The sequence below is a fragment of the Sminthopsis crassicaudata genome, chromosome 2 (genome assembly GCF_048593235.1).
Source record: "Sminthopsis crassicaudata isolate SCR6 chromosome 2, ASM4859323v1, whole genome shotgun sequence".
NCBI lineage: Eukaryota > Metazoa > Chordata > Mammalia > Dasyuromorphia > Dasyuridae > Sminthopsis > Sminthopsis crassicaudata.
Window position 1 is genome coordinate 606409560 of NC_133618.1, and position 15539 is coordinate 606425098.

At 32.6% G+C, this 15539-nt stretch overlaps 1 protein-coding gene and 1 long non-coding RNA gene across 10 annotated transcripts in view; one reads left to right on the forward strand and one right to left on the reverse strand.

Annotated features, from left to right (window-relative positions):
• EXOC6 (exocyst complex component 6) overlaps nt 1–15539 on the forward strand; it is a 194462-nt gene that overhangs the window by 59727 nt on the left and 119196 nt on the right. For all 9 annotated transcript variants that reach the window (XM_074295881.1, XM_074295877.1, XM_074295883.1 and 6 more), the window contains exon 6: nt 7736–7940. In XM_074295881.1, the coding sequence (XP_074151982.1) occupies nt 7736–7940 (205 nt within the window). The remainder of the gene's footprint in view (nt 1–7735; nt 7941–15539) is intronic.
• Nucleotides 1–15539, reverse strand: part of LOC141558528 (uncharacterized) — a 103956-nt gene that overhangs the window by 13235 nt on the left and 75182 nt on the right. The gene's annotated exons all lie outside the window — the stretch shown is intronic.

Sequence of the window (15539 nt, forward strand, 5' to 3'; positions counted from 1 at the left end):
AACTGAATAAGAATGAAATATGATAAGAATTAGGCTAATTAATAATGTATTTTACTAAACTGTACTGTAACTTTAGTTCTTAATGTGATGTGGAGGTGATCCTAGTTCTTGAAAGCTCTGCCAACAAAACACAAGCTCACATACCTCTTTTAAAGTGTAAAAGTTTTGAATATGGAGCAAGCAAAAGAGTATAAATTCTTGTGTGTTTGGAGATGTTTATCGTCAGAAGGTTGGCCACTTGGTGATGATTTTTTTTTTTTTAGCTAAGGCAACATATTAATAGATATATTTATAAATATAAACACATATACACATATGTACTCATACATATACATGTAAGACTGTACTATGCTCGTTCTTCCTATCATCTGTTTCTCTGAAGGTGGATATCATCTTCCTTCATAATTCTAAGTCAACCAGCTCATCATTTCCTATATCAGAGCAATATTCCAACCTAATCATATATTTGAGAGATTATCTATGAAAGTTTTTACTTCTAATCTTATCTAAATAGATTTGATTTATAAAAAAAATTAATTGAAAATAATTGAAATTGTCCTCTTTTATAACTCATTAATGTTCTCACTTTGTAACATAAAGTTTGATATAGCTGAATCTACTTCCTTTACATCTTCACCACCCCCACCCCCCCAGTTTCTTTGAAGGTCCTGATCTTTTGTACTTCCAAATGAATTTTTTTTTTAAATCAGTAAAATAATTTTTTAGCAATTTAGTTGGGATTACATTGAATAAAATTATTATTTTGTAAATAATGTTGGTTTTACCTACCTATGAACAATAAATATTACTTCAGTTATTTAGATCTAAATTTATATAGAAAATGTTTTATGTTTATGTTCATATAATTCCTGTGTCTATTTTTTGCAAGTAAACACTTAAGTATTTTATACTGTCTAGATATTTTAAATGCTTTAAAACAATATTGAATAATATTGCCGACAGTGTAGTTTCTCTATTTTTCTTTTGATTAGATCTATTTTAACTTTAACTTTGAAATCATTATTATTATCACTGCTTTTTTATATATACTATATTCTACTGCTGCCCTTTATCTTTATGTGTATCTCTAATTTTTATAATGTTTCCTAAAAGCAACATATTGTTGAATTTAAATTTTTAATTGCTTATCTGTTTTTGTTTTATGGATAAATTCATCCCATTCACATTTTAAGCTACAATACCTTGTGTATTTTCCTTTTTATTTTTCTTCACTATTCTCACCTTATTTACTGTATTCCTCCTACTCCTCTGCTTTACTTCTATTTACTACATTATCCTCCTATTCCTTAACCTATCCACCCCTCTAAGAATCCCTCTTTTGTATCCTCCCCCCATCTTATCCTCTTGCTCTTATTTCTTTCTGAATTTAGAAGACATATACCCCTCTCTCTCTACACACACACACACACACACACACACACACACATATAAATATAAATAATCTTTACATCCATTTATCTGTCTGTCTATCTATCTACTATCTATCTATCTATCTATCTATCTATCTATCTATCTAGTTTCCTCTTTAACCCATTACCATTGAAAGAAAGATTCTACCACTACCTGACCTCTCCCCACAAATTTCATTTGTATAATTTTTTTCCTTTTATGCTTCATTTGTCTGAGATAATTACCCTTTTTTATATCTCCTTATAGTTTTTTTTTTTGAATCACCTCACCAGACTCAAACCTTTCTTTAAAACAATCCAAATAATAACAACAATCCTAAGAGTACAATTACTGATATTTTCATACATACAAAGTGAACAATTTGACATTATTGAGTCCCTTATAATTGGTCTTTAATGTTTACCTTATATTTCTCTTAGATACTGTAAGTTTAATTTCCCCTTAAATTCTGGGGTTTTTGTCAAAAAAAAAACAACCCTAAAACTTTCTCAGTTTTTAAGTGTATATATATTTTTTCCATTCAGAATTATTTTGCTGGGTAAGTAATCTTTGTTGTAATTCCAGCTCTTTTGCTCTATAGAATATAGTATATTTCAAAATTCTATAGTTTTTCAGTGCACCCCTGCTATGTCTTATGTAGTCCTTATCATAGCACCATGATAATTAAATTGTCTTTTCTTGTTGGTTCTAATATTTTCTCCTTAACTTGGGAACTTTGAAACTTGGCTGTGATATTCCTGTAAGTTTTCCTCCTGGAGTCTCTTTCAGGGGATAATTGATGGATTTTTTTTTCTATTTGGCTTTGCCTTCTTATTCTCGAACTTTCTAGAATCTTCTTATTCTAGAATTTCCTTGATAATTTATTGTAATATTGTATCAAGATTATTTTTTTAATCATAATTTTCAGGTAGTCCAACCATTCTTATATTCTTTTCATTCTCCAAATTGGTTATTTATTTATTTTTCTGATGCGATATTTCATCTTTTCTCTCTGTTTTTTCATTCTTTTGATTTTGTTGTACGATTTCTTGGTATCTTAGACTGTCATTAGTTTCCCCTTGCCCAATTCTAGTTTTGAAGGAATCTTCCTTAAATTTTTGATTCTTTATTTCCAGTTGGTTGACTTTCTTTTTATAATTCTCTTGATTTTCTCAGATTGTTCTCCCCCCCCCAACTTTTCCTCTGTTTCTCTTATTTGAATTTTGAAGTTCTTTTTAAGTTCTTCCAAGAACTCTTTTGGAACCATTTGATATATCTTATTGAAAAAGGAGTGGCTTTTTTTTTTTATTTTTAGCTTAATTATCTTCCTCTGAATATGAACCCAGATCTTCTTTATTCCCATAGTAACTATCTATGGTTGAATTTCTTTCTCCTTTACTAATTCATCTTTATTTATTTATTGTTTTATTTTGTTTTTAGCAACTATTAGTATAATCAAGTTGTAATCCTGAGGTATGGAGAATGATACTCCAAGCCTCAGGTCCTGTTATTTTTTTGAGATTTGCCTCTGGGCCCAACCTTGGGCTCTCCTCTCCAGTCTTAAACCATGGCTAGGTCCCCTAGCCACACTGATCTGAAAATAATCTTGCTCCCTGTTTCCCCTCTGGTGGCTGCAAACGACAGCTTTACATTCTTCCCCATATTGAAACCAGGAACTATGCTCTACTGCAAGTGCCCACAGTCAATAGGGTTCCTGTTCCTCACTACTGCACTTACCAGGTATGTTCTGACTTCTCTTGGCAGCAACAGCCCAGGACTCATTTGGTTAGCACAGCTGTGTTTGGGTTCCCTCCACGTTGGAAGGTCCTTCAATCTTCTCCTATTCAGCTGTGACAGTTTCTAAGGCTGAGGCTGCCTCTCTACTCAGCTGCCCCCCCGCCTTGTTATTTGTTGATTCCGCAGTGTCAGCCTGGAGATGTTTGTACTTCACCTAGGCCAAATTTCTGTCTCTGGAGGCTTGGTCTTTTCTGGGGTCTTCTCAAATTGTCTTAGGAAGACAATTGCTTTATCCTGTGTTTATTTCTCCTGCTCTGAGGCAGTATTCTACCTTTTTTTTTTGTAGAGGAAACTTGGAGAGGCAGAAGTTTTCTGACTTAGCCTGCCATTCTTCCAGAATTCTCTCCTAGGATGCTTTCATCCCATCCCATTTCAAGAAATCTTAAAACAGAACTGCCCAGATCTTTTAAAATTAGAGAAAAATAGAAATAGAAAGAATCTGTGGTTACCTCCTGTAAATAACTACAGAATGAAAACTCATAGGAACATTACAGCAAAAGATCCAGAGCTTTGAGTTAAAGGAAAAAAAAAAAAACAATGCAAAAAAATCAGAAAGAAAAGATTAAAAGGAGCCATAGTCAGAATCACAAAAGAACAGACTTGCTCTACAGTATTTCAGAAAACAAAGGATATAGATTTGCAACCAAGAATAACTTATTCAGTAACTGTGTATTATTATTTTACAGGAGAAAAAATAGATTTTTAGGAAATAGAGGTCTTCCAAATATTTTTTATGGAAAAAACAAGAACTGAGTAGAAACTTTGAAATACAACCATAGGAGTTGAGAGAAACATAAAGAGATAAATAGGAGTGAGAAATGGGAAAGTAATATACAAAGATGAAGTATTTTCATTCTGATATTATTAGCAATATATGATACAATGTCATTAAGAATTACAAAATAGGATTAAAGAGGGCAGAGATCCTAGGAATGGTTTTGTTCTGTTCCAATTATCTTAGAAGAAGAAAATGGAAAAGCCAATACATTAGGGAAGACAGGGAAAAGGTGAGTGGAGAAATTATTATCTCATATAATCAAGGGGGTGTGTGTGTGTGAACATGTATGTGTAAAAGATTATGAAGAAGGAATGAGTAGGAATCCCTTGAATCTCACTTTCATGTGAACTGATCATAGGAAGGTAAAACATGGACACATATAAAGACTTTGGTGTAGAGATATATTCACAGTAGAGAAATAGAATGAGAGAGAGGAGAATAGAGGGAGAATTTAGTCATAAGCAAAATAAAGTCTAACCTGGAGAGTGAATCATGAAGAGGGACTTTAAAAAGAAAGAATAGGAACCTGAGATTAGAGTCTGAGAGAAAAGGGGAAGAAAAGTTGGGGAGCTGAAGAATTTATCAAGCATGGAGCACTGGTGCTAAGCATAGAACACCTGGTGGTACACATATATCTTTCTCACTACCTTCTTTTACTTTTTGAAAAGGAAAATGGCAATCAAAAAATATAATCAAATAAAATGTAGATAAATACATAATTAGTTACTGTAATTATGAATGTAAATAAAATTAACTTCACCCATAAAATGGAACAGGATAGCAGAATGAATTAGAAAGCAGAATGCAATTTTTTTTTAAGAGGCACACTTGAAATATAGATTCACAGAATGTTGAATTAATAAACAGGAGTAAGATTTACTATGCTTTAATTAAAAACAAACTCAAGGATCACAAATACCATATTGGACAAGACCACAACAAAAATAGACAGTATTAAAAGATATAGCCAGGAAAATTACATTATGCTGAAAAGTACCATAGCTATTTAAACAAACATTGTTGAATGGAATAACATCTCAAATCTTAAAGGAAATGGGCAGGTATTTGGTAAAGTGAATAAAGTATCATGTCTAAAGTCAGGAAGGCTCATCCTCCTGAATTAAAATCTAGCCTCAGACATTTATTAATTGTGTGACCCTGGGCAAGCCACTTAACCCTGTTTGTCTCAGTTTCTTCTCATTTGTAAAATTAATTGGAAAAAGAAATGGCAAACTAATCTAATATCTTTGCCAAGAAAACCCCAAATGGGGCCACAGTTAGACATGACTGAAAAGCAACAAACAATACTTAAAGGAAAAAGTAAATTATTTATAGAGAAAAATAGATTATGAAACTACAAATAGTTGAACTTCACTGTATCTCTTTTAGACCTAAACACATCTAATTAAAAAAAAAAAGAAGAAGAAAATTAGGGATCTGAATAGAATTTTAGAAAAGTTAAATATGACAGATCTTGGGTAATTACTGAGGGGGAATAGAAAGGTGTTTGAATGTTTTGCATTATAAACAAGTTAGAGGAAAAAGGAAGAACATACCTTTTATAGCTATGGATAGGAAAGGAATTTATGATAGAGATGATCACAGGTGATAGAATAAACATTTGGATTATACAAAATAAAGCTTGAACACAAACAAAATCAATGTATTTAATTTAGGAGGGAGGAAATTAAGTGGGGGAAAAATCTTTGCAGTAAGTTTTTCTTAGGAAGGTTTCAATTATACAACATATATAGAATTTATTTAGATGTATTAGATAAGAGCCATCCCTAGTTAATAAGTGGTCAAAAGATATAAACAAATAGTTCTGAAGGGAAGAAATATAAACTATTGACAACTAAATGGAAAACTGTTTCAAATCACTAATAATTAATGTAAATTAAATCAAGCCTGAACTTCTACCTCTCACTCTTATAAGATTAGTAAAATTAATTTTTTTTAAAAGGAAAATTACAAATGTTGGGAAGGCTGTGGAAAAACAGGTACATTTAACTATTGGTAGAATTGTGAATTAGTACAGCAGTTCTGGACAGCAGTTTAGAAATACTTCCTACAAATGACCAAACTATACATAACTTTTAACCTAGAAATACTATTATTATGCTAATATACCAAGAAGATCAAAGAAAGATGAAAAGCACCTGTAAACAGAAATATTTATAACAACTCTTTTTTGTAGTGGCTAAGAGGGAGGGGAATGACTGAACTAAATATTAGGCTTCTGAATGTAATGGATTATTATTGTGATATAAGAAAATGTGAAAGGGATACTTTTAGAGAAATCTAGGATGACTTGTATGAATTTGTACTGAGTGAGGTGATCAGATCCTAAAGAACAATTTATATAGTGACAGTAACAGTTAAGACAATTTCTGAAAGAATTAAGAATTCTTATTAATGTAGTGACCATTCATGATTCCAGAGGACCAAGTGTTGAATTGTGCCACCCAGCTTGAGCACATTATGCTGAAAAAATCTGTTTTCAGAAATAGTCTAGGACGCTATAGTAAGATTCTTAAAATAATGACTTTTAAATTATATAAACGGTCATTACCTGGAAACTAAGAGGGGAAAAGCAAACAAAAGAAATTGATTAGGAGACTGTAAATACTAAAATTTTATTAAATATGTTATATTTATTTCTTAGCAAGCCAATTTCTTCCTATTAAAATATTAAATGTAGGCAAAAAGTTTTAGACAAATTGACCAATAGGTGAATTGATTTTAGGGGAATTGACTTTAGTCAGTTTGTTTTAAGATAATTATCTTGCTTTGTATCAAGCCAGTTCATCTACTTCAAACTAGATATTCACAGATCTAGGTCTAATTTTTTAATTTTTATTTTAAATGGTAAATTCATCATGTTAGGAAAAATAATGATTTAAGCAAGTCATTAAATTTTTCTAAGCTTTAGTTTTCTGATCTGTAAAATGAAGGAATTGGACAACATGACATCAAAAGTCTATCCCACTCTTAAATCTCATGATCCCATGTTACAATGAAACCTGAGAATACCCTAATTTTATCTGTCAGCCCTGCCACTAATTAATTGTACTAGTTGGCTAAGTTAGGCAACTTTCTATGTTTTATTTTCTCATTTGTAAAATTGGGAAGGTAATATCTGTCTTACCTACTTCATAGTGTTTGTTGTTTTGGGCAAAATAGTTTTAGATGATGAAGGAAATAATAAAGCAAAAATAGTGGGTTAAATGCAGTAATTTTCATAAAAGCTGTTTGAAAGGTAAAAAAAAAAACACACTGTTTCAGTGATTCTCAAACTTGGTTTTGCAGCAGTCTGGGTTATTCCTAATTATCTAAGTACAGATAATGTGGACTTTTTTTTAAAAGTTCATTTTAATTTTTTTTTTTAAATTCCATGCAAAATTTAGAAGGGAAAAGCAAGATTTGAAACACAAGTGAAAGGTGTTATCACGAAATAGTTTGAAAATCATTGTACCATACATAAAGATAAATTATGTTGATGATAATGCTATGAATGAAAGAATGAACCAGATAATAAAAAGGTTGTACTTGTATAATATAAAGCCTTGTAAGTAGCCATCCCTTGATTTATGCAGGGCATTGTAATATTTGACAAATGGATAAGAATGCTTCTTTTATTGGGTCCTTCTCAGTAAAAGGAGAACTATTTTTACATTATATTTTGATAAATGTTTTGAAATTGTTTTTGAAGTTTTTATAATAAGAACAACTTCCTTTTTTCCTTTGTAGGTACTACGCTGCTCTAAAAACTATGGAACAATTAGAAAACATATATTTTCCTCGGGTTAGTCAGTACCGGTTTTGTCAGATAATGATAGAAAATCTTCCAAAACTCAGGGAAGATATAAAAGAAATCTCCATGTCTGATCTCAAAGACTTTCTAGAAAGTATTCGAAAACATTCCAATAAAATAGGTGAAACAGCAATGAAACAGGTGAGATTATCAATAAAATAATTTTCATCTAATGTTATTATTATTACTATTACTTTTTTTTTTTTTTTTTTTTGGAGGCTGGGGTTAAGTGACTTGCCCAGGGTCACATAGCTAGGAAGTGAAAGTATCTGAGACCAGATTTGAACTCCAGTCCTCCTGAATTCAGTGCTGGTGCTTTATCCACTGCTCCACCTAGCTGCCCCTTAATATGTTATTTTAAAGTCAGATGTTTTAAAGTCTTATTTCTTGCGAGAGTTATCACTATGATGTTCTCACCCTTCTGAAAATGGTGTTACAGCCAATTTTTTTTTTTTTTTTTTGCTAGCTTCTTAATTCTTGTTCTTCAACCTTGGATTTTATTTCTTATATGAATCTGACTCTATCAATAATCAAATTTTTTTTTCAAGTATTAAATCAACAAGCCTTTAAACACCTATTATATGCCAATACTGTGCTAAGTGCTAGGAGCATAAAAACAAAAAAATAAGCAATTTTTGTTCTTAAAGAACTTACATTGTCATATAATGCTAGGGAAATGGAGTTAGAAATAGAGTAGAGATTAGAGAGTATTTAATAATTTATTAAATGGAGAGATATACTGGGACCAAATAGATTCATGGTTTGGTCCCAGGGCTGAATGAGACTATCATCTCCAAGAATCCAGCAAACAGTGAGAGTTCTGAATGACATATATATACACACACACGTGGCTCAGACTCGGGGTAGACTGGGGCGGGGGCAGAGTCAGAGTGCTGAAATCTGGAACGGAACTCTGACAAAGTGGGGTAAGCCTCCAGAGATGAGATGACATAACATAATCTGGGGGAGGCACTCTGCACATGGGGAGAGGCATCTTGATAAGATGGTATCTGACATTTTAATAGCTTGGGATGGGGAGAGGTATTCTGATATTCTAAAACACAAGATCTTTTATTCTTATCAAATATTCTGATAAAGAGGGAGGGGAGATTTTGCATGACTGAGCTTTGAGAAGCAGAGAAACTGAGTCAGGACTGGGTCAAGATAATTAGGGAAATTGAGTCAGGAGAATAAAGAGAATTGTGGCATAACATTCTACTCTGTCACTTCTGAATATTCAAATCATTGAATTACATTCCTCTAGAAGGTCTTAGCACCATAATTTTGACCAAACCCTATGTAAAGCAAATAAACCAAACTAAAACTAGAAAAATGCAAGGACTTATGGCAAGGACAAGTCTCTAATATATAATAATATATTATATATAATATATGTAATATATTATATATAATATATAATATAATAATAACCCCAGAGTTATTAGCATCAAACAGCATTCCTCTTTTATGGAGACACACAGGCCTTCCTGTTCAAGTCTTTTGCAGTTGGGGAGCATCTCAGCCAGAGAATCCAGTTTGAGATGGACAGTTCACTGTGAATTAGGTCTGTGGTCATTTGTACATTTAACTTAGCCTCTGCTGAGTAGCAGTGCTCAAGACAGTCCTGCTGCCCATTGTAAGAGGGGCATTCCAAGCCAAAAACATGAAACAAAATGTAACACAGACCAAGGGCTATCTAGAAAATTTAAACTAGCCTTGAGGAAAGTTGTCAGCTCCCTCCCAGAATCCAAAGGAAGTTCCCCCCCCCCCCATGGTGTCTTAAAAAAGACACCCAGATTTATATCCTGGAATGCCCAGAGTTGTGCCAACTGGCACACAGAACCAGATGTGTCTTTAGACACCAGGCAGTGTCCCCTGCGTCCAGAAGACCCTACTTCCAGAATTTTTGCCCATCAGAATTTCATAATTGTGGAAATCCAGATGCTAGTATATACAGACAGAACAGAACAGGTTTTAAGACTTCCAGATTTACAGACTTACTCTCCTGTGGAGGTATCTACCATTGGGTTTCAGGCACAGTTGTAGCTGGAAATTGCTCATTCCTGGAGGCTCTGGAAAAAAATTCAGGGGGCCGGCCCCTCCAGGCCAAGAATTCAGATCCCCAGCTACCCTGAGGCCCTAGGGGGAAACCTAAAGTCTCTTATCTCTAATCCTTCTCATTTTCTAACGTTTTGATGGAACCTCCAAAATGTAATGCCAGAGAAACTGAGCGAGATAGAGATTAGAGAGTATTTAATAATTTATTAAATGGAGAGATATACTGGGACCAAATGGATCCATGGTTTGGTCCCAGAGTTGAATGAGACTATCATCTCCAAGAATCCACCAGCCAATGAGAGTTCTCAATGACCTATATACACATGTGGCTCAGACTCAGGGGATAGACTGAGGTGGGGGGCAGAGTCAGGGTGCTGAGATTGGGACGGGACTCTGACAGGGTGGGGTGAGCCTCTGGAGATGAGATGACATAATCAGAGGGAGGTACCCTGGACTTGGGGAGAAGCATCTTGATAAGACGGTATCTGACATTCTGATAGCTTGGGATGAGGAGAGCTATTCTGATATTCTAAAACATAAATCTTTTATCCTTATCAAATATTCTGATAAAGAGGGAGGGGAGGTTTTATAGGACTGAGAAGCAGAGAAACTGAGTTAGGACTTGGTCAGGATAATTATGGAAACTGAGAACTGGCATAACAGTCAGAGGAGACACCTATGAAGTATATACACACATATAAAGTGTATATAGGTTTATCTGTATAGTATATCTCACATAAATATATATGCATATATATGAATATATTATGCATATGATATACATACCTATAAATGTATATGAAGAATAAATGTAAGGTAATTAGGGAAGACACTAACAGTTGACAAAATCAAGAAAGGCTTTGTAAAGAAGATTATGTTTGCGTTGTCTTGAAGGAAGTGAGAAATCTATGAAGTAGAGATGAGGAGGTATATAATTCAGGTGTGAATAATGGCCAATGCAAAACACAGGAGATGGAGTGCTTTGTGTGTTGATATTTTGTCCTATAGGTAGGTAATAAAGAGCTGCTCTGGGAGTTCCAGTTAGGAAATGATATGGTCAGACCTTCATTTAAGGAAAAAACTTTTGACATCTGTGTGGATAATGAATTTAAAGTAGGGAGAGATTTAAGGCACTGAAGTATTTTAGACAAAAGGTAAAGAGGGTCTGAATTAGGTGTTTGTATGAATAGAAAGAAGAGGTTGGATGCAAGATACATAGAAATAGAAATGGCAGAGTTTTGCAACTTAATGGATATGCGAGGTGGGAAGAATGAGAACTTGAGGATAGTGCTAAATCATTATGGAACTAGGTGAGAGAAGGAGTAGTGATGCCCTTAAGAAAAATAGAGGAGTTCAATAGGAGGATAGTTTTTGGGAAAGCTGGAGGAAAGTTGATGCATTACTTTTTAGATATGTTAAATTTGAATTGTCTCCAAGAAATCCAGTATGGAGTATCCATTGGGTAGGTGACGATTTAGGACTGTACTTAAGTAGGGAGAATGAGTTTAGATATATAAATCTGTGGAATGAGTCCACCAAATAAGATCTTATAGAAAGAGAATAAATAAGGGCCTAAGTCAGAACCGGGGTATACCTGTAGTTGGAATATATGATATGAATGATGTACCAGATAACGAGGCCAAGGAGTAGTCAGAGAGGAGAAAACTAGTATCATAAAAACCCAGAGAGGGAGAATATGTAGGAGGGGAGAGGTGGTCCATAGTGTCAAATGCAACAGAGGGGTCAAGAAAAATGAGGGGTAAGAAAAGAAATCAGATTTTTCAATTAAGAATGCTTTGGTATCTTTGGAGAAAGCAGTTTCAGTTGAATAAAGAGGCTGTAAGCTAGGTTGTAGAGGATTGAAGAGTGAGTAAGAGCAAGTAGAAATAATGAATGCATAGATAGCTTTTTCTAGAAGTTTGGCTGAGAAATAGAGGAAGGTTGTAGGTTGTATGAGGGAATCGTTTAACATATTTGAAGGCTTTAGATAGATCTTTCTAGATAGAGATTGAAAGCTAGAGGAAAAGAGATGATTGATAATCTTATAGAGAAAATTAGAGGGGTTTCCTTGGCAAGGAGAAGAAAAAAAACCTTAAAAATATTATACACATTTCTGTGTAGCTTTGTGAATGACTTCATTATTGTAAATATCATTGAAGTATTTAGGAATTAATAGGTACCCTTAAAATAAACCTTTGTAGACAAAGATTAACATAGGTTGTTCATATATATCTTTTGAGAATCCTTTGCATTTTCTTTGATGAAACAGAACCAGCTGGCTCAGGTGCTTGTCAATACTAGATAATATATGGATAGATACTTGAAAATAGTTTAATATAAATTAAAATAAGTATGGTAAAATTTATATTTTATTTGCATTTATTTAGTCTTGACCTATGATTTCATTCATGTAGGGACTTCACTTATATGAAACTCCTCTATCAATATAGATTGTCAATTTCTTTTAAAATTATAGTTTAGAGTAGCCTGAGGCACATGACCAATAGTGAGTCAGAGATAGGCCTTAAATCCAGGTATTCTTTAAATCTAGCTTTTGCTCCCCATGCTATTCCTTTTAAATTTGTTAAAAATAAAATTTCTAAGTTAGGGATTTAATTGTATATGTAAGCAGTTAAATGTTTTATATATATATCCTTAAAATTAGAAAAATTTGCCTCTTTTATCTTGATAATTTGTTTAGACATGTGATTAAGTGGAAATAAGAGCTAGAATCCTAGCATGTGTAAGCTTAATTTTTTAATTTTTAGGATAGCATAATTTTAGATTCTTAAGTTGGTGAGCACTAAGAAGCAAGCTATTGATGTAATATTTGGAGCTTAATCATGTCATAGGACTAGATTCTCAGGTAGAAATCTTTTTTTTATTAAAGCTTTTTATTTTCAAAACATATGCATGGATAATTTTTCAACATTAACCTCTGTAAAACCTTGTATTTCAGTTTTCCACCCCTTCAGATATCAAATAATTCAGTATATGTTAAATTACACATGGTAAAAATATATGTTAAATCCAATGTATGTGTACATATTTATACAGTTATCTTGCTGCACAAGAAAAATCAAATCAAAAGGAAAAAAAAGATAAAGAACATAAAATGCAAGCTATCTCAATTAAAAATCTGTAGCAAAGAAGAATCTATTTGAGTATTTTTTTGAATATTTTCAGTTTTAGAGTGTCAGTGGAAGATAGATCTAAATATATGAAATTTTGCTATTAGTACTTTTAAAGAATATATATAGTTTATAAATCAGTTAACTAAATCACCTTTTCCTTTATTTTTCCCTTATGTGAATAATAATAATAATTACTCATATGTGCATGGTACTTTACAAATTTTTCTCACTAGAATCCTATAAGGATATATGTTTATTTAGTAAGTTCATTGGGAGATAAGTTAATTTTGAAAATTCTTTATCACTATTTTAAGAAAACAATAAAATGAATAATCTTGGTACATATAACCATTAATTTTAAATGTAATATTTCTTATAGTTAATTCTTATTTTATTTTGAGTGGATTATGGCAAAATTATTTTGAAATTTATATATATATATGAATAAGTAGTTTATTGACATATTATTATATCTTTGACCTTTGATATCTATAGAATAAATGAGGTGAGAAAAGAAGAACTTAAGGCAAAACAAGAAGTTTCTAAAAATTTACTGTCCTTTAAGTAAAGCTTTTCTTTTAAGAATGCTGGGCCCAGAACAGTGTTTTTTCTCTTTAAGAGAGGGTTTGGATAATTTGTGGATGGACAAGGAATTAAAATGATTTAAGGCAGACATCAATAGAGTTAGAACCTCTGAACTGAGAGACCTGAGGCTTAAGAATATAGATATGGATGAAACAAAGTCCATAATTAGCAGGTCCAAGGAAACCAAAGTTTTAAGAAATCTCATTCATTGGAAGCTGAATCAGGAGATCTACACTCAGAACTTCTGATTGTGCTTGAGACAGTACCACAAATATATGAGATCAGGGGATGGGAGATTGAGAGTCCAAAGGTTTTTTTATCTGTGCTGATATAAAGTGAACCAAATGCTTTTATAAGCCTCAGTTGTGAACCTTATCTCAAACCCTGAGATTACCTCCTTCAACTCTGATTGTTTAGGTCTCCAGATACTTAGAGAAGATTTTTTTCTCTGATAAAATGAGAATTGAAGGAGCCACTATTTTTTTTTTTTTTTTTTTTTTTTTTTTTTAATGTAAGGATCTCCCATTCTGTTGTTGGATTTCAGAGTCTTGTCGCCACCAAACAGGGACTCATCAAGTACTACTTTTCCCTTGCTGTGTTTCTCATATTACAGCTTTTTCACTATTTTTTTTCTCCTATTTGATTAAATAAGAAATCCATTGTATTACATTCAGGTTAAAAGTATAATTACTTTTTACTATAGCTAATAAAAGGGATATTTGCGACTTAGTGTTCTACATGAATTTCAGTTGTGGAAATATGTATAGAAGAATTGCACATGTTTAACATATTGGAATCCTTGATGTCTAGGGGAGGGATGAAGGAAGGGAAGGGAGAAAAAAATGTGGAGCACAAGGATTTGCAAGGGTGAATGATGAAAACTGTCTTTGCACATATTTTGAAAATAAAAACCTTTTAAGAAAAAGAAATTTAATTCAATTATAGTAGTAAAGTTGCATACGTTAGTATGTGACCTAGAAAGGAACAACTGTGTGCTCAAATAGTATTTATTGAAAGAATGAATGAATGATAGGAATCATGGCGTGGCATGTTTCTATAAGTGAACACATTTGAAAGATCAGGATTGAAAAAACAGAAATTGATGGAAGACATGATCAAAATCTGTAAGATCATAAAGGTATAAATTAAGTAAACATAGACTTGTTCACTGAATCCTGAAAGAGCAAAATAAAGTCCTTGTTGGAACTTAATTGTTTTAATACAAATAAAAGGTAGCATTGTTTCCTAGAGGATATTAAACTTTTGAAATGTTAACAATAAGTCTGTATAGTGTTTTTTTGTAGTTAAAAAGCATTTCATATAGATTATCTTATCTACTCTTTATATGGAAATTCTGCTAGGTAGGTCATGTAAATATTACCGCTTTTATAAAGATGTTGAAATCAAGGATGAGACAAATGAGGCAACTTGTCCAAAATTACATGGCTAGTGATGAAGCCAGGATGCAGACTGAGGCCTTTTGATTCCAAACCCAATACTCTACATTGTGCTGACTCTCTAATTTAGAATTGATAGAACCAAAAAAAATTAATTAAAAACATTTGGATCAATTTATGATTTACTTAGCCACATGCTACTAAGGGAAGTTGGAATGTGCCTCATTTTTAAAGTTGACATCAAGGAGTTAGCTTTCACAAAATCCTTTGGGGCTGGTGGGAGAACTTGTTATTACAACCTTGTTTGGATTGAACTATAGCAAGGCACTTGGTTTTTCATTTAAGGTATAAATAAAGACAGCTAAGTTATGTATCATATTAACAGAGATAGCTAGGCCTAGAATCAGGAATATAGGTGATCAACTCCATATTCAGAAACTTATTAACTGTTTGATGCTGAGGAAATCATTTAATCTTTGTTTGCCTCAGTTTCCTTATATGTAAAATGAGAATATAGCAGCTACTTCTCACTGTCAATGTGAGAATCAAATGAGATAATTGTACAA